We start from the raw sequence: 19,499 nt of genomic DNA, 5'->3' as shown, positions 1-19,499 counted from the left end.
CTTTCTACTGGTATGTGTACTGATATGTGTACGTTCTACTGGTATGTGTACGTTCCAGTGGTATGTGTACGTTCTACTGGTATGTGTACGTTCTACTGGTATGTGTACGTTCTACTGGTATGTGTACGTTCTACTGGTATTTGTACGTTCTACTGGTATGTGTATGTTCTACTGGTATGTGTACGTTCTACTGGTATATGTACGTTCTACTGGTATGTGTACGTTCTGCTGATATGTGGAAATTCTACTGGTATGTGTACGTTCTACTGGTATGTGTATGTTCTACTGGTATGTGTACGTTCCACTGGAATGTGTATGTTCTATTGGTATGTGTACGTTCTACTGGTATGTGTACGTTCTACTGGTATGTGTACGTTCTATTGGTATGTGTACATTCTACTGGTATGTGTATGTTCTACTGTTATGTGTACATTCTACTGGTATGTGTACGTTCCAGTGGTATGTGTACGTTCTACTTGTATGTGTACGTTCTACTGGTACGTGTTCTGATATGTTTACTTTCTACTGGTATGTGTACTGATATGTGTACGTTCTACTGGTATGTGTACGTTCCAGTGGTATGTGTACGTTCTACTTGTATGTGTACGTTCTACTGGTACGTGTTCTGATATGTTTACTTTCTACTGGTATGTGTACTGATATGTGTACGTTCTACTGGTATGTGTACGTTCCAGTGGTATGTGTACGTTCTACTTGTATGTGTACGTTCTACTGGTACGTGTTCTGATATGTTTACTTTCTACTGGTATGTGTACTGACATGTGTATGTTCTACTGATATGTCTACTGATATGTGTACGTTCTACTGGTATGTGTACGTTCTACTGGTATGTGTACGTTCTACTGGTATGTGTATGTTCTACTGGTATGTGTACGTTCTACTGGTATGTGTATGTTCTACTGGTATGTGTACGTTCTACTGATATGTGTACGTTCTACTGGTATGTGTACGTTCTACTGGTATGTGTATGTTCTACTGGTATGTATATGTTCTACTAGTATGTGTACGTTCTACTGGTATGTGTACGTTCTACTGGTACGTGTTCTGATATGTTTACTTTCTACTGGTATGTGTACTGACATGTGTACGTTCTACTGATATGTCTACTGATATGTGTACGTTCTACTGGTATGTGTACGTTCTACTGGTATGTGTACGTTCTACTGGTATGTGTACGTTCTACTGGTATGTGTATGTTCTACTGGTATGTATATGTTCTACTAGTATGTGTACGTTCTACTGGTATGTGTAGATTCTACCGGTATGTGTACGTTCTACTGATATGTGTACATTCTACTGATATGTGTACGTTCTACTGGTATGTTTACGTTCTACTGATATGTGAATGTTATACTGGTATGTGTACATTTTACTGACATGTGTTCGTTCTACTGATATGTGTACGTTCTACTGGTGTTTATATGTTCTACTGGTTTGTGTATGTTCTACTGGTATGTGTACGTTCTACTGGTATGTGTACGTTCTATTGGTATGTATATGGTCTACTGGTATGTGTACGTTCTACTGATATGTGTACGTTCTACTGATATGTGTACGTTCTACTGGTATGTTTACGTTCTACTGGTATGTGTACGTTCTCCTGGTATGTGTACGTTCTACTGGTATGTTTACATTCTACTGGTATCTGTACGTTCTACTGGTATGTTTACGTTCTACTGGTATGTGTAAATTCTACTGATATGTGAATGTTATACTGGTATGTGTACGTTCTACTGGTATGTTTACGTTCTACTGGTATGTGTACGTTCTACTGGTATGTTTACGTTCTACTGGTATGTGTAAATTCTACTGATATGTGAATGTTATACTGGTATGTGTACGTTCTACTGATATGTGTACGTTCTCCTGGTATATGTACGTTCTACTGGTATGTGTACATTCTACTGATATGTGTACGTTCTACTGGTATGTGTACGTTCTACTGGTATTTGTACGTTCTACTGGTATGTGTACATTCTACTGATATGTGTACGTTCTACTGGTATTTGTACGTTCTACTGGTATGTGTACGTTCTACTGGTATGTGTACGTTCCAGTGGTATGTGTACGTTCTACTTGTATGTGTACGTTCTACTGGTACGTGTTCTGATATGTTTACTTTCTACTGGTATGTGTACTGATATGTGTACGTTCTACTGGTATGTGTACGTTCCAGTGGTATGTGTACGTTCTACTGGTATGTGTACGTTCTACTGGTATGTGTACGTTCTAATGGTATGTGTACGTTCTACTGGTATTTGTACGTTCTACTGGTATGTGTATGTTCTACTGGTATGTGTACGTTCTACTGGTATGTGTACGTTCTACTGGTATGTGTACGTTCTGCTGATATGTGGAAATTCTACTGGTATGTGTACGTTCTACTGGTATGTGTATGTTCTACTGGTATGTGTACGTTCCACTGGAATGTGTATGTTCTATTGGTATGTGTACGTTCTACTGGTATGTGTACGTTCTACTGGTATGTGTACGTTCTATTGGTATGTGTACATTCTACTGGTATGTGTATGTTCTACTGTTATGTGTACATTCTACTGGTATGTGTACGTTCCAGTGGTATGTGTACGTTCTACTTGTATGTGTACGTTCTACTGGTACGTGTTCTGATATGTTTACTTTCTACTGGTATGTGTACTGATATGTGTACGTTCTACTGGTATGTGTACGTTCCAGTGGTATGTGTACGTTCTACTTGTATGTACGTTCTACTGGTACGTGTTCTGATATGTTTACTTTCTACTGGTATGTGTACTGACATGTGTATGTTCTACTGATATGTCTACTGATATGTGTACGTTCTACTGGTATGTGTACGTTCTACTGGTATGTGTACGTTCTACTGGTATGTGTATGTTCTACTGGTATGTGTACGTTCTACTGGTATGTGTATGTTCTACTGGTATGTGTACGTTCTACTGATATGTGTACGTTCTACTGGTATGTGTACATTCTACTGGTATGTGTACGTTCTCCTGGAATATGTACGTTCTACTGGTATGTTTACGTTCTACTGGTATGTGTACGTTCTACTGGTATGTTTACGTTCTACTGGTATGTGTAAATTCTACTGATATGTGAATGTTATACTGGTATGTGTACGTTCTACTGGTATGTTTACGTTCTACTGGTATGTGTACGTTCTACTGGTATGTTTACGTTCTACTGGTATGTGTAAATTCTACTGATATGTGAATGTTATACTGGTATGTGTACGTTCTACTGGTATGTTTATGTTCTACTGGTATGTGTACGTTCTACTGGTATGTGTACGTTCTACTGATATGTGTAAATTCTACTGATATGTGAATGTTATACTGGTATGTGTACGTTCTACTGGTATGTGTACGTTCTACTGATATGTGTATGTTCCACTGGTATATGTACGTTCTACTGGTATGTGTACATTCTACTATTGGGACAGTTTGAATCAAGTTGGCACAGTGAACTAGAGGGGCATAGACAGGGCAGTGACAGAGGCATTGTTTCACACAAAAGAAGACGGCACGGGGAGTGTTTATCATGTAGGACACAGGGAAAGTTAAATAAAACAAAAACAATTCCAATGAAATCATATCTGCAGATGAGCTTGCTACGGACAATTAGTAGCAGTCTCACTCCTGTATTCAAATGAATCTGCTGCTTAATCATGCAGCCAGATGACAGATGATCATGATGAGCTACTGAACCAAAATACCACTGAGATGGAGAGAGAGAGAGAGGGGAGAGAGGGGAGAGAGAGGGAGAGAGAGAGAGAGAGAGAGGGGAGAGAGGGGATTGAGGGAGGGGGAGAGGGAGAGAGAGAGAGAGATGGAGAGAGAGATGGAGAGAGAGAGATGGAGAGAGAGAGAGATGAGAGAGAGGTGAGAGGGAATATAGAGAGATGGAGAGAGAGGAGAGAGAGGGGGGATATAGAGAGATGGAGAGAGATGAGAGAGCGGGGAATATAGATAGATGGAGAGAGAGATGGAGAGAGAGGAGAGAGAGGGGGAGATAGAGAGAGAGGAGAGAGAGGAGAGGAGGGAGAGAGAGGAGAGAGAGAGATGGAGAGAGGAAAGAGCGAGAGATAGAGAGAGAGGAGAGTGAGGGGGAGTGGAGAGAGAGGAGAGAGGGGGGTATAGAGAGATGGGGAGATAGGAGTGAGAGAGAGGAGGAGAGAGAGGGGGAGTATAGAGAGATGGAGAGAGAGAAGCGAGAGGGGGATATGGAGAGAGAGGAGAGAGAGGGGGAGATAGATTGATGGATTGGTGGAGTCACAAAAAGAGAGAGAAAGAGACATTTGAAAGAGAGTGAGAGAAAGGGGAAGAGTGAGAGAGGGAAGAGAGAGGGGTGGGAGAGAGAGACAGGGATGAGAGAGAGAGGGAAGAAAGAGGGGTGGGAGGGAGAGACAGGGATGAGAGAGAGAGAGGGAAGAGAGAGGGGTGGGAGGGAGAGACAGGGATGAGAGAGAGAGGGAAGGGAGAGATGGAGGCACAAAAATAGATAAAGACACAAAGTCGAGATAGAGAGAGCACGTGAGAAAAAGAGAGGTGGAGAGAAGAAGATAGGTAGAGCTAGATAGATGGATAGAGTGAGGCAGAGAGGGTGTTGTTTGCATATCGACCAGAGCAGCCCCTACTCCAGGGACAGAGACAGAGAGAGAGAAAGAGAGAGTGGCTAGACTAGAGCTCTATCAGTCTGTAGCTAAATCTTATTTAATGTTTCCTTAATTACAATCAATGCCACCCCATTTCATCTCCCCTAGCCTTTGTTATGTGTGGATAATCAATGTGGACGGCTGGTTTGGCCTGGGTTCTACTAGGGCTGATACTGTAGGTATTCACCATACTGACTCAATAAGTGCTAATACACTCCTCTTATGAACAATAGTGGGGAATGGATATTTCTTCACGTCTGTAAATAAATCTAGTGTTGGAATGTTGAAGACAGCGAAGCAAAAATTCTGATCCACTGATTAGCTTGAATTGTGTTTCACTTTGGTGACATTGAGAGAGAGAGAGCAAGAGTGAGAGACAGAAAGAGATATATATATCTATATATATTTCTCTCTCTCTCTCTCTATATATATATATATATATATATATATATATATATATATATATATATATATATATATATAGAGAGAGAGAGAGAGAGAGAGAGAGAGTAAAGCGTGGCTAGCAGTAGAGTGGAAAAGCCAAGGACTCCTGTGTTGGCTAGCAGTAGGATCAGGATCAGGTGGGAAAAAGCCAAGGGGTTACTCCTGTGTTGGCTAGCAGTAGGATCAGGATCAGGTGGGATAAAGCCAAGGGGTACTCCTGTGTGGCTAGAGAGGACATAAAGACTCTGAGAAGAAGAAGGTGAAAAGCCAATTACCCTGTGTGGCTAGCAGTAGGATCAGGATCAGGTGGGATAAAGCCAAGGGGTTACTGTTGGAGCAGTAGGACAGGATAGTGGATAAAGCCAAGGGGTTACTCCTGTGTTGGCTAGCAGTAGGATCAGGATCAGGTGGGATAAAGCCAAGGGGTTACTCCAGCAGCCACATTCCTAATGTGATTTTCCCTCCAATAATTCTTCTAATTATTTCTTCAGCTTTTATGCAGTACAGCATATTGTGTTCCACAAGAATATGCTAGCTGTCACGAATTCCACCGAAGGTGGCTCCCCTGCCTGCTCGGGCGGCGCTCGACGGTCGTTGTCACCGGCCTACTAGCCGCCGCTGATCCCTTTTTCCTTTTCGTTTGGTAGGTCTTATTGTTTGCACCTGTTCCTCATTTGGTTCTCTTGATTTATGGTTATTTAAGCCTGTTTAGCCCGCCCAGGTTTGTGCGGGATTATTTTGCATCAGAGTGTGTTTTGTTATTGGATGTGCTGGCGATCGACAAGTATTATTTTATATGCATGCTGTGTACCTGTTGTTCTGGGCACTTTGCATTTTTCACGCCGGTTGTGTTGGCGTCGACCGTTTTGTGTTTATTGGAATAAACACACATTTCCTTACCTCTGCTCTCTGCGCCTGACTCCTACCACCACTCCTAGCAGTTACTGACACTAGCATTAAGTAAAAGGGTTTATGAGACAGAGCTGGTAAGCACCTCGCGGGGAGAGGAGAGTAGAGAGGAAAGAGGAGAGAGGAGGAGAGGGGAGAGAGGAGAGTATCAGAGATAGCGTCTGTCTGTTTGCCCAATGAGTGGCAGATGGCTGGTGAGAGAGAAGGAGAGAGAAAGAAAGGGAGAGTGGTAACGTTGGTTTGATACGAAAAAGTACAAAATGTATGCACTCGCTACTGTAAGTCACTCTGGATAAGAGCATCGGCTAAATGACTAGAAAGTAAATGTAGTGATGTCTTTGCCAGATTGGATTAAATCTGGATTAGGCCTCTCTCTCTCTTTTCATCTCCCTCTCTATCACTTTCCAATGTCGCTTCATCACTTGCCCTTGCGTTCTCATACACTCATTTCCCCTCTCAGAAAGTTACACCATATCTGTTCACATTAATATTTACGTCTCTCTCTCTTTCCTTCTCCCAATCTCTCCTTCAAAAAACCCTCCAAGGTGTGATCATGTGTATAAATACCAGGAAGAAACATCTCCGCAATATCTGTGTGTGTGTTTTCAAAATATATATGTGTGTGTGTGGGTGGGTGGGTGTGTGTGTGTATGTGTGTGTGTCCTTACATGGCTTTTTGGGAGGCAGGGCCAGTTGAGGGTTGAGGTAAGGACTGTTCTCAGCATCTATCCGGCGCTTGTACTTCTGTCTGCCACCACGCACCCGGTCCAGCCGCACACCTAGAAAGACAGACAGACAGACAGACAGACAGACAGACAGACAGACAGACAGACAGACAGACAGACAGACAGACAGACAGACAGACAGACAGACAGACAGACAGACAGACAGACAGACAGACAGACAGACAGACAGACAGACAGACAGACAGACAGACAGACAGACAGACAGAGGTTAGAGATTAAACAGTTACATATGAGCAAAGCTAGATCATAACCAGGGAGAAGAAGAGGAAATAGATGTGTGTGTTTTGTGATTGTTCTGGTTGTTATCATCCCTTTATAACAGTGTCCTGTGGCCTTAGCCAGTCGCTAATTTATCAAGGTGCTATAGCAGTAAAACGATATCTAGTGTTTCTCTCTCTCCCTACCCCCCCTCTCTCTCGCTTGTCTTTCCACCTTAAAGACCTATCTCTGTCTTTAATTAATTGACACACAAAGGAGCCCTAATTTAATTATGCACAGCTCTCCAGGGATTGGCTGTTTCCTTGGTTACCACTTAAAGGTGGACAGGGAGAGGCCCATGTTATGTTGTGATGTGAGAGGAGAGGAGATAAGAGCAGAGGAGAGGAGATAAGAGCAGAGGAGAGGAGAGTAGGTGTAGTGGAGGATCCTGTTCTCCCTAGAGAACTCTCTGCTGTCAGAGACAACATGCTGAATTAGGAAGTTTCAAAAGGAACCACACACACACTCATGAACGCACCCCCCAAACACACACCTTTCTCTACCTTTCTACTATGGTCGATTAAAAAAATGAACACACACACACACTACTCTCCCCCCAGAATAGACAGTGGTCTTAGTAAGATGTCACATTAGTGACATGGTGAGTTTCTAGCGTAGACAGAGAAATGTCAAGGCCCACGACACAGAGCTGTTGTCAGCTTCTGCTGCTAACAAGCTGTAACCAGATACACTTACTCACACGCGCACACACACACAAACACACACACCTACAGTGCCTTGCAAAAGTATTCATCCCCCTTGGTGTTTTTCCTATTCTGTTGCATTACAACCTGTAATTTAAATATATTTTTATTTGGATTTCATGTAATGGACATATACAAAATTGGTGAAGTGAAATGAAAAAAATTACTTGTTTAAAAAAAATGATACATAATATAGAACGGAAAAGTGGTGCGTGCATATGTATTCAGCCCCTTCGCTATGAAGCCCAAAATAAGATCTGGTGCAACCAATTACCTTCAGAAGTCACATAATTAGTTAAATAAAGTCCACCTGTGTGCAATCTAAGTGTCACATGATCTGTCACATGACCTCAGTATATATACACCTGTTCTGAAAGGCACCAGAGTCTGCAACACCACCAAGCAAGCGGCACCACGAAGACCAAGGAGCTCTCCAAACAGGTCAGGGACAAAGTTGTGGAGAAGTACAGATTAGGGTTGGGTTATAAAAATTATCTGAAACTTTAAACATCCCACGGAGGACCGTTAAATCCATTATTAAAAAATGGAAAGGATATGGCACCACATCAAATCTGCCAAGAGAGGGCCGCCAACCAAAACTCACGGGCCAGGCAAAGAGGGCATTAATCGGAGAGGCAACAAAGAGATCAAAGATACCCCTGAAGGAGCTGCAAAGCTCCACAGTGGAGATTGGAGTATCTGTCCATAGGACCACCTTAAGCCGTACACTCCACAGAGCTGGGCTTTACGGAAGAGTGACCAGAAAAAAACATTGCTTATGAAAAAAATTGGTGTTCGCCAAAAGGCATGTGGGAGACTCCCCAAACATATGGAAGAAGGAACTCTGGTCAGATGAGACTAAAATGTAGCTTTTTGGCCATCAAGGAAAACGCTATGTCTGGCGCAAACCCTACACCTCTCATCACCCCGAGAATACCATCCCCACAGTGAAGCATGGTGGTGGATGTTTTTCATCGGCAGGGACTGGGAAACTGGTCAGAATTGAAGGAATGATGGATAGCGCTAAATACAGGGACATTTTTGAGGGAAACCTGTTTCAGTCTTCCAGAGATTTGAGACTGGGACAGAGGTTGACCTTCCAGCAGGACAATGACCCTAAGTATAGTGCTAAAGAAACACTCAAGTGGTTTAAGGGAAACATTTAAATGTCTTGGAATGGCCGAGTCAAAGCCCAGACCTCAATCCAATTGAGAATCTGTGGTATGACTTAAAGACTGCTATACACCAGCAGAACCCATCCAACTTGAAGGAGCTGGAGCAGTTTTGCCTTGAAGAATGGGCAAAAATCTCAGTGGCTAGATGTGCCAAGCTTATAGAGACATACCACAAGAGACTTGCAGCTGTAATTGCTGCAAAAGGTGGTTCAATAAAGTATTAACTTTGGGAGGGTGAATAGTTACGTTTTCTGTTTTTCTGTCTTATTTCTTGTTTGTTTCACAATGAAACATATTTTGCATCTTCAAAGTGGTAGGCATGTTGTCTAAATCAAATTATATAAACACCCCAAAAATCTATTTTAATTCCAGGTTGTAACACAACAAAATAGGAAAAATGCCAAAGGGGGGGTGAATACTTTCGCAAGCCACTGTATAATGAAAAACATGCACATTGCAGGCTGACATGCAAGGTTTGATGGCTTTCACATTCTGTATGGCCAGCTACAGGACTGTAACACATTTATAGGTGTCCTAACTGAGAGAGAGAGAGATATATATATATATATATATATATATATATATATATATATATAGAGGGAGAGAGAGAGAGAGGAGTGGGATTGAAGGAGAGAGGGAGGGCTAAGGGGAATTGGAGGAGAGGAGAGAAATGGAGGAGAGGAGTGAAACCCATAGGAGTAGTGACAGAGAGGAAATTCATTTCATCATGTCATAAATCTGGGCCTGATTACAAGACACTTAGGGTTTTAATTAAGGAAGCAGACAGATAGGCCTATTGTCTGACTGGAGCGTTCTCTTCCTTTTAAATGATCCTCTTCTCTTGGGCCTTTACTAGAAACCCACAGATGACCATAAAGACATTACAAGACTTGTTGAGGATTTCATAGCGGTGTTAGAATCCCTTCTGGCATCTAGTGAATTTATAGGGAAGGAGTGGGATGGAGAGAGGGAGGGGAGAAGGGGAGGGGGTAGAGGGAGAGGGAAGGAGAGATAAAGGGGGTAAATGTAGAGGGAGAGGGATGGAGAGAGGGAGGGGGACTCTTACTCTCACAGTACATTAATACAAAGGTGGAGTGGAGGAAGGAAGAAGAGACGCGATAGATGACTAGGAGATGAGGAGATGAGGAGAGATAGATGACTAGGAGAGGAGGAGATGAGGAGAGATAGATGACTAGGAGACGAGGAGATGAGGAGAGCTAGATGACTAGGAGAGGAGGAGATGAGGGGAGATAGATGACTAGGAGAGGTGGAGATGAGGAGAGATAGATGACTAGGAGAGGAGGAGATGAGGAGAGATAGATGACTAGGAGACGAGGAGATGAGGAGAGATAGATGACTAGGAGAGGAGGAGATGAGGAGAGATAGATGACTAGGAGAGGAGGAGATGAGGAGAGATAGATGACTAGGAGATGAGGAGATGAGGAGAGATAGATGACTAGGAGAGGAGGAGATGAGGAGAGATAGATGACTAGGAGAGGAGGAGATGGGGAGAGATAGATGACTAGGAGAGGAGGAGATGAGGAGAGATAGATGACTTGGAGACGAGGAGATAAGGAGAGATAGATGACTAGGAGAGGAGGAGATGAGGAGAGATAGATGACTAGGAGAGGAGGAGATGAGGGGAGATAGAAGTTTTTTTTTAATGTTTTTTTTTCCTCTTTATTTAACCAGGTAGGCATGTTGAGAACAAGTTCTCATTTACAACTGCGACCTGGCCAAGATAAAGCAAAGCAGTTCGACACATACAACAACACAGAGTTACACATGGAATAAACAAACATACAGTCAATAATACAGTAGAAAAAAAGTCTACAGTATATACATAGTGTGCAAATGAGGTAAGATAAGGGAGGTAAGGCAACGAATAGGCCATGGTCGCGAAGTAATTACAATATAGCAATTAAACACTGGAATGGAAGATGTGCAGAAGAGGAATGTGCAAGTAGAGATACTGGGGTGCAAAGGAGCAAGATAAATAAATAAATAACAGTATGGGGATGAAGTAGTTGGATGGGCTGTTTACAGATGGGCTATGTACAGGTGCAGTGATCTGTGAGCTGCTCTGACAGCTGCTGCTTAAAGCTATTGAGGGAGATATGAGTCTCCAACTTCAGTGATTTTTGCAGTTTGTTCCATTCATTGGCAGCAGAGAATTGGAAGGAAAGGTGGCCAAAGGGGGAATTGGCTTTGGGGGTCACCAGTGAGATTTACCTGCTGGAGCGCGTGCTACGGGTGGGTGCTGCTATGGTGACCAGTGAGCTGAGATAAGGCAGGGCTTTACCTAGCAGAGACTTGTAGATGACCTGGAGCCAGTGGGTTTGGCGATGAGTATGAAGCGAGGGCCAGCCAACGAGAGCGAACAGGTCGCAGTGGTGGGTAGTTTTGGTGACAAAACGGATGGCACTGTGATAGACTGCATCCAATTTGTTGAGTAGAGTGTTGGAGGCTATTTTGTAAATGACATCGCCGAAGTCGAGGATCGGTAGGATAGTCAGTTTTACGAGGGTATGTTTGGCAGCATGAGTGAAGGATGCTTTGTTGGGAAATAGGAAGCCGATTCTAGATTTAATTTTGGATTGGAGATGTTTAATGTGAGTCTGGAAGGAGAGTATACAGTATACCCAGACACCTAGGTATTTGTAGTTGTCCACATATTCTAAGTCAGAACGGGCGGGCTGGTGCGGGCAGCGATCGGCTGAAGAGCGTGCATTTAGTTTTACTTGCATTTAAGAGCAGTTGGAGGCCACGGAAGGAGAGTTGTATGGCATTGAAGCTCGTCTGGAGGTTAGTTAACACAGTGTCCAAAGAAGGGCCAGAAGTATACAGATGACTAGGAGAGATGAGAAGATGTGGAGAGAAGGGGTGAGATGGTGTGTGTGTGTGTGTGACACTACATGTCCGTTTAGCAGGGTGTGATAAGTGTACTTATTAACCCCCCTGAAATGTTACATCTTTAAAATGCTTAAGGTGCACACACACACACACACACACACACACACACACACACACACACACACACACACACACACACAGTAGTTTGGCGTGGGCGTGTGTGTGGGCGTGTGTGTGTGTGTGTGTGTGTGTGTGTGTGTGTGTGTGTGTGTGTGTGTGTGTGTGTGTGTGTGTGTGTGTGTGTGTGTGTGTGTGTGTGTGAGCCAGAGAGAGATGAAGTGAAACAGACTGGTCTTGCATCCGGACAGGCTGAACAGCTTCTTCACTCGCTTTGAGGATAACACAGTGCCACCGACGCGGCCTGCTACCAAGGACTGTGGGTTCTCCTTCTCTGTGGCTGACGTGAGTAAGACATTTAAACGTGTTAACCTGTTAACCCCGCATGGCTGCCGGTCCAGATGGCATCCCTAGCCGCTTCCTCAGAGCATGCGCAGACCAGCTGGCTGGAGTGATTACGGACATATTCAATCTCTCCCTATCCCAGTCTGTTGTCCTCACATGCTTCAAGATGGCCACCATTGTTCCTGTACCCAAGAAAGCAAACTAAATGACTATCGCCCCGTAGCACTCACTTCTGTCATCATCAAGTGCATTGAGAGACTAGTTAAGGATCATAGCACCTCTACCTTACCTGCCACCCTAGACCCACTTCAACTTGTTTACCACCCCTATAGATCCACAGACGATGCAATCGCCATTGCACTGCACACTGCCCTATCCCATCTGGACAAGAGGCATAGCTATGTAAGAATGCTGTTCATTGACTATAGCTCAGCATTCAACACCATAGTACCCTCCAAGCTCATCATTAAGCTCGAGGCCATGGGTCTGAACCCCGCCCTGTGCAACTGGGTCCTGAACATCCTGACGTGTCGCCCCCAGGTGGTGAAGGTAGAAAAACACCTCCACTTCGCTGATACTCAACACTGGGACCACAAGGAACAAGGCCTGTTCACCCTGCTGTCATCCAGAAGGCGAGGTCAGTACAGGTGCATCAAAGCTGGGACCGAGAGACTGAAAAACAGCTTCTATCTCAAGGCCATCAGACTGTTAAATTCTGATAGCCATCACAAGCACATTAGAGGCTGCTGCCCTATATACATGGACTTGGAATCACTGGCCCCTTTAATAATGGAACACCGGTCCCTTTAATAATGTTTACAGTTTTTGCCTTACTCATCTCATATGTATTTATTATTATTATGATTTACTGTATTCTATCCTATTCTACTGTATTTTAGTCTATGCCACTCTGACATCGCTCGTCCAAATATTTATATATTCTTAATTCCATTCCTTTACTTTAGATTGTGTATATTGTTAGATATTACTGTCAGATATTACTGCACTGTTGGAGCTAGAAACACAAGCATTTCACTACACCCGCAATAACATCTGCTAAAAACCTGTATGTGACAAATACACATTTGATTTGATTTGATTTTGATTTCTATGTGATTGTTTCTCAGTGTGTGTGGAGCGTCTGTTGATTGTCGGCTGACAGAGAGCATGTTCACTGCTTTGGTTTATATTAAAACGCTGGGGGAATCATGTCACTGTGTGTGTGTAGGTATGTGTGGGGTGTGTGTGTGTTAAAACACTAGGGCAATTGTGTCACTAGGGCCTGCATACACACCTGGCATTACTGCTAGGCCTCATAAAGCCTTGTGTAAAGCCCTATCCCTTCTTTCCTCTCTCCTCCCTCTTCTCTTCCCCCTCATCCCCCGCTCCTCTTCCCCTCTCATCCTCTCTCCTCTTCCCCTCTCATCCCCCTCACCTTTTGCCCTCTCCCCCCACTAACAGTTGGCTTATAAAGCCAACAGCCGCGTGTCTCTGTGAAATACACCCCCACTGCTACAAAATAAAATCTCCCAACCTTAGCTCTTTAATTGCACGCATGTGCACACGCACATGCACAGTGGTCAATGAGCCACCACCATGCTTGCGTCTAAGGCAGTACTAGCCGCTTGTGAAGGCATCTTAATCAAGCTCCGTGCTAAGCCAAGAGATGAACTACCTTACACCAGAAAATACATGCCATGCTGTCCTCTGCCTGTTTCCCTTTTCTTTTCCTCCGAGTCTTCCTCTCTTCCCTCTATTCTCTCCCTCCGCTGCACTCCCTCTCTCTGTATCAGGAAGGATTCCCTTGCTTTCCAGGTCTCTGATTTGTTCAAGCCATAAGGCCCCTGCGTGTTTCTCTGTTTTCTCATTTCAATGCTCCGCTTTTCTTTTATTCTCCTCCTCTCCTTTTTCATTCTTTCCATTACAGGCCCACTGTGGTTTTCTAGCAGGCAGCAGAGTGGAACACCCATGGGTCCTGAGGAAGGACCCAAGCACTCAGAGAAACGGAGTGGTGCCTCAATCCCAAACGCTGTGGTTTACCAAAACACAAAGTCACACACACAGAAAGACACAAACACACAATGACTAATTAACCACCTGGCCAACAGAGCAGACCAGATAAGTCCTGTGTGTGTGTGTGTGTGTGTGTGTGTGTGTGTGTGTGTGTGTGTGTGTGTGTGTGTGTGTGTGTGTGTGTGTGTGTGTGTGTGTGTGTGTGTGTGTGTGTGTGTGTGTGTGTGTGTGTGTGTGTGTATTCGTATTGTCATGATACTGTAATTTGTACTTCGATACCAATACCAGGTTTAGTACAACGGTACTCACAATACTCGATACCATCGTGACACTTCATACCAAAACGATACTCGACACCATCATGATACTCGACACCATCACGATACTCGACACCATCATGATACTCGATAACATCACGCTACTCGATACCATCACGATACTCGACACCATCATGATACTCGATAACATCACGCTACTCGATACCATCACGATACTCGACACCATCATGATACTCGACACCATCATGATACTCGATACCATCACGATACTCGACACCATCATGATACTCGATACCATCACGATACTCGATACCATCACGATACTCGATACCATCATGATACTCAATACCATCACGATACTCGATACCATCACGATACTCGATACCATCACGATACTCAATACCATCATGATACTCGATAACATCACGATACTCGATACCATCACGATACTCGATAACATCATGATACTCAATACCATCATGATAATCGACACCATCACGATACTCGATACCATCACGATACTCGATAACATCATGATACTCAATAACATCACGATAATCGACACCATCACGATACTCAATACCATCACGGTACTCGATACCATCATGATACTCAATACCATCACGATACTTGATAACATCACGATACTCGGTACCATCACGATACTCGATAACATCACGATACCACAAAAACAACAAAAAGAAGGCATATTATCTAAAGTCACAGAATGGCATTGGATCCAGACAGATAAACTCAGCTACTGCTCTGTTCAATCGTTGGCCATCTTTTGAGTTCAATGTCATTACATTTGAAAAATGTTATGTACATTTATTGGACAGCCATGTATGCATGAATTAATCACTTATACAATCATACAATTAATTTGACTTTGTTTTTACCAATCTGACTACAAAACAACATAACGATAATCATTTATTTGAATGGTAAATCTCTATTGATAAACTGGGCGAATCAAGATGTAGCCTAGTTCTATTCACAATACAGGTGAATGTATATTATTGTCACGCCCTGACCTTAGAGAGCCTTTTTATTTCTCTATCTGGTTAGGTCAGGGTGTGATTTGGGTGGGCATTCTAGTTTTCTATTTCTTTGTTTGCCGGGTATGGTTCCCAATCAGAGGCAGCTGTCTATCGTTGTCTCTGATTGGGGATCATACTTAGGCAGCCTTTTTCCCACCTTAGTTTGTAGGATCTTGTTTTTGGTACTGTGCTGTATGCCCTACGTTACATTACGTTTCGTTTGTATTTGTTTTGTTTTCGGTGTTCATTTTAATAAAGTAATATGTTCGCCTACCATGCTGCACCTTGGTCCAATCCTTCCAATAACGATTGTAACAATTATTCAATAGGAGTGTCTGCATGCACTGAGTTATTGAGCTTGTTTTAGCCGATTTCATGGGGCTATAGATGACAAACAATCCCTTCAATTTCGGATTTATTCTATTGGAAACTGCTAGGAAAACATTATTTTATTGTACTGATCAACAGCATTTGCATAAAAGTAATCTCTTACTTTATTAAAAGAGTGAACTGTCTCTTTAAGAAAGTAATGACATCATTAAAGAGGCATTCACATGAACATTGTAGTCATTTAGTCTCTTATCCAGAGCGACTGGATTCATCTTGAGATAGCTAGGCGGGACAACCACATATCACAGTCATAGGAAGTCATTTTCCCCTCTATAACGTAGAGTCAGTAGAGTCAGAGCTAGAAGAGCAAAAGCTGATCAATTTTATTTTGACTTTGACTTTGGGACTATGGAATCTAGTGGAAACCAGATGAGAGGAGAAGGAGATGAAGAAGTCAATGCATTTTTGGTGGCGAGGGAGACAAAGTGAATTAATGTTTTTGGTGACAAAAAGCTACCATCAGTATATTTTGCATTATGGTTTCAGCTGTAAGCGAGCAAGGAAAATTAGCCGACAATTAAAGCTGGAAGCTACCGGCTTTGTCTAGCATTGTAAAGGTGTTCTAGCCTGTAAGGACATTGTTTTGCGAACAGTAATAAACAGTTTCAAGAGTTCTACATGCCGCGTTGCATTATTCAAGCTGTGCTGATACAGACTTGATCCTCTCAATCACGTGAGACACATTTGACAGAACTACCGAACGCAACAAAAATTCTAGTAGGATATATGGGTATACTGCTCAACACTAGTGTGTGTGTGTTTGTGAAGGTAGGGCCCAGAATATCGGAGCATTGCTTTGAACGTGCAGGGAAAGAGTTCCGCTGGCGTTTGGATCGCCCTCAGACAGGGATTTGCATTCTGGGAAAATGTGCTGACCAGCGGAGAGACGACAGACGTGAGAGACTTAGCAAACACGCTAAGCTGAAGAGAGAGAATGAATTAGTGTGTGTGTGTGTGTGTGTGTGTGTGTGTGTGTGTGTGTGTGTGTGTGTGTGTGTGTGTGTGTGTGTGTGTGTGTGTGTGTGTGTGTGTGTGTGTGTGTGTGTGTGAGGGATGTGCATGTATGTGTGGATACAGATGACACACTGAATTGACTGCTCCTACCCTTGATTGGATCAGATAAGAATCACTTCAGAAACAAGACCAACAAGTATTTTCTATATCCATTGCCACACCAACATACTGTATTGAACTATTCCCTTCTCTGTCAATAGAAGCCTCTTAGAGGAAGAGGAGGAAGTTGGAAAGAGAGACAGAGTTAGATGAAAAGAGAGAGCCACGGCAGTGTGTGTGTGTGTGTATGCGTGCGTGCGTGTGTGTGTGTGCGTGTGTGTGTGTGTGTGACAGCAGAAGAGCTGACAGAACAGGTACAGAGAGGGGTCATGTCATCGAGTGGTCAAGATACTCTTAACTCCAAGTGGGCTAGCACACAGGGGGCCTGTGATGGAGTGATGAAGCAGGGATGGGTGGAGAGGTATGAACGTCAGCAGATATATTATCATGTATGAAATGAACACTGTTACACTACAGTGTATATTTACTGTTAAAATATAGTATATATTTCCTTTTACAGTATAGTGTATATTTACTGTTAAACTATAGCATATATTTACTGTTACAGTACAGTGTATATTTACTGTTAAACTATAACATATATTTACTGTTACAGTATAGTGTATATTTACTGTTACAATATAGTGTATATTTACTGTTACAGTAGAGTGTGTATATTCTGTTACAGTAGAGTGTGTATATTCTGTTACAGTAGAGTGTGTATATTCTGTTACAGTATAGTGTATATCTTCTGTTACAGTAGAGTGTGTATATTATGTTACAGTATAGTGTACATTTACTGTTACAATATAGTGTATATTTACTGTTACAATATAGTGTATATTTACTGTTACAGTAGAGTGTGTATATTCTGTTAGTGTATATTTCTTGTGTGTATATTTCTTACATGATATCTATCATGTATGAAATGAGGCAAAACACACTAACTAAGAATTTGATAAAAAATCTTTCACCTGTTGTAATATTATCTGATTAATGTGGAATTTAGTTTCCTGACACAAGAACAAGCCATTTGATCAGAAAATATAATTGAGTATCAGAAATTGCTGTCTGTAGGGCCTCCCGAATGATGCAGTGGTCTAGGGCACTGCATCGCAGTGCTTGAGGCGTCATTACAGACCTGGGTCCGATCCCAGGCTGTGTCACAACTGGCCTTGACCGGGAGTCCCATAGGGCGGCACACAATTGGCTTTACTTGGCTCATCACGCTCTAGCGACTCCTTGTGGCAGGCTGGGCGCCTGCAGGCTGACCTCGGTTGTCAGTTGAATGGTTTATCCTCCAACACATTGATGTAGCATTGATGGCGGGTCATGTTTCGGGGGACGCATGACTCGACCTTCGCTTCCCGAGCCCGTTGGGGAGTTGCAGCGATGAGACAAGATCGAAATAAATACCAAAAAAATGTAATAATTTGCTGTCTGTCTAGACAGAAAAATACTCTGTAAGATTTAGCAGTAAAAAAAAATGTCATAGTTACTGCTTTTTTCCTTTAGTGAGCAGCGTACATACAATATTTGATCAAATATTGAATCAAGTATTTAAGAGTTGATTTACTGTGGACCTACCCCTGTTATTCCTTTCTCGCTTATTGCTGCTCGCTTTCTCCCTTTCTCATGTGCGTGCACACAAACGCACACACACGCACACACACCCACATGCACGCACACACACACTCACACACTCACACACCGCGCTCACTTCATAAAGACCCTTCTAACTACCTCATTTATTTCCCACCAAATTAACTCACTCTCACTCCTGATTAATGATTTAATCTAAATGAATCAAATTAAAAATTATATTTCCAAAGCCTACAAAAAGAGGGAAAAGACGAGGGAGAACGAGACCATTCCCTCTTAACAAATGAGCCTTCAAATAATAAAGGATGACCAGGAGAAGAGGAGAGGGGGAGGAGAGGAGGAGTAGAGGAGAAGGGGGCAGTAATGAAATGGGCATGGCCAGGTAAAGAGAGAGGGGGAGAAAGACAGAGAGAGAGGAGAGAGGTAGAGAGAGAGAAAAAAGGAAGAGAAAAATAGAGAATGAGGAAGCTGGATGAGAGTGGGATATGGGATTGGGCAGGTAGAGAGAGAGAGGGGGGGAGGCGCAGAAGAGAGAGAAATTGAGATACAGCAAAAATTAGAAGTAGAAAAGAATAAGGGTTAGGGAAGGATGGGTAAGTAGAGAGAGGATAGAGAGAGGAGGAGTGAGACAAAAGAAAGAGAGAGAATGAGAGAGATAAAGGAGAAGAGAAAGCTGGGTTGAATTCCTCTGAGGGTTCCTGTAATTACAGTGTCACTTTCACAAACTACACCTCCTCTCTCATCCCTGCATCCCTATTGCATTGTTCCTTTCTTCGCTTAATTTTTCATCCCCCTCTCTCTCCTCTCCTCCATCTTCCACTCTTCCCTGACAGGACATTACATTACATTATAGCCAGGTCAGCCTTGTTACCAAGGCTTTAGTTTAGCAGGCTAACA

The 19,499-nt window shown here is 43.0% G+C and overlaps 1 protein-coding gene across 5 annotated transcripts in view; it reads right to left on the bottom strand.

The window, feature by feature from the left end:
* The window catches only part of LOC106570958 (estrogen-related receptor gamma), a 263,515-nt gene that overhangs the window by 57,018 nt on the left and 186,998 nt on the right, over positions 1-19,499 (bottom strand). For all 5 annotated transcript variants that reach the window (XM_014143900.2, XM_014143663.2, XM_014143597.2 and 2 more), the window contains exon 5: positions 6,697-6,807. In XM_014143900.2, the coding sequence (XP_013999375.1) occupies positions 6,697-6,807 (111 nt within the window). The remainder of the gene's footprint in view (positions 1-6,696; positions 6,808-19,499) is intronic.

Source organism: Salmo salar, chromosome ssa01 (assembly GCF_905237065.1).
Source record: "Salmo salar chromosome ssa01, Ssal_v3.1, whole genome shotgun sequence".
In the NCBI taxonomy this organism is placed as follows: domain Eukaryota; kingdom Metazoa; phylum Chordata; class Actinopteri; order Salmoniformes; family Salmonidae; genus Salmo; species Salmo salar.
The sequence above is the reverse complement of the archived record's forward strand: the minus strand, read 5'-3'. Positions and strand labels throughout refer to the sequence as shown.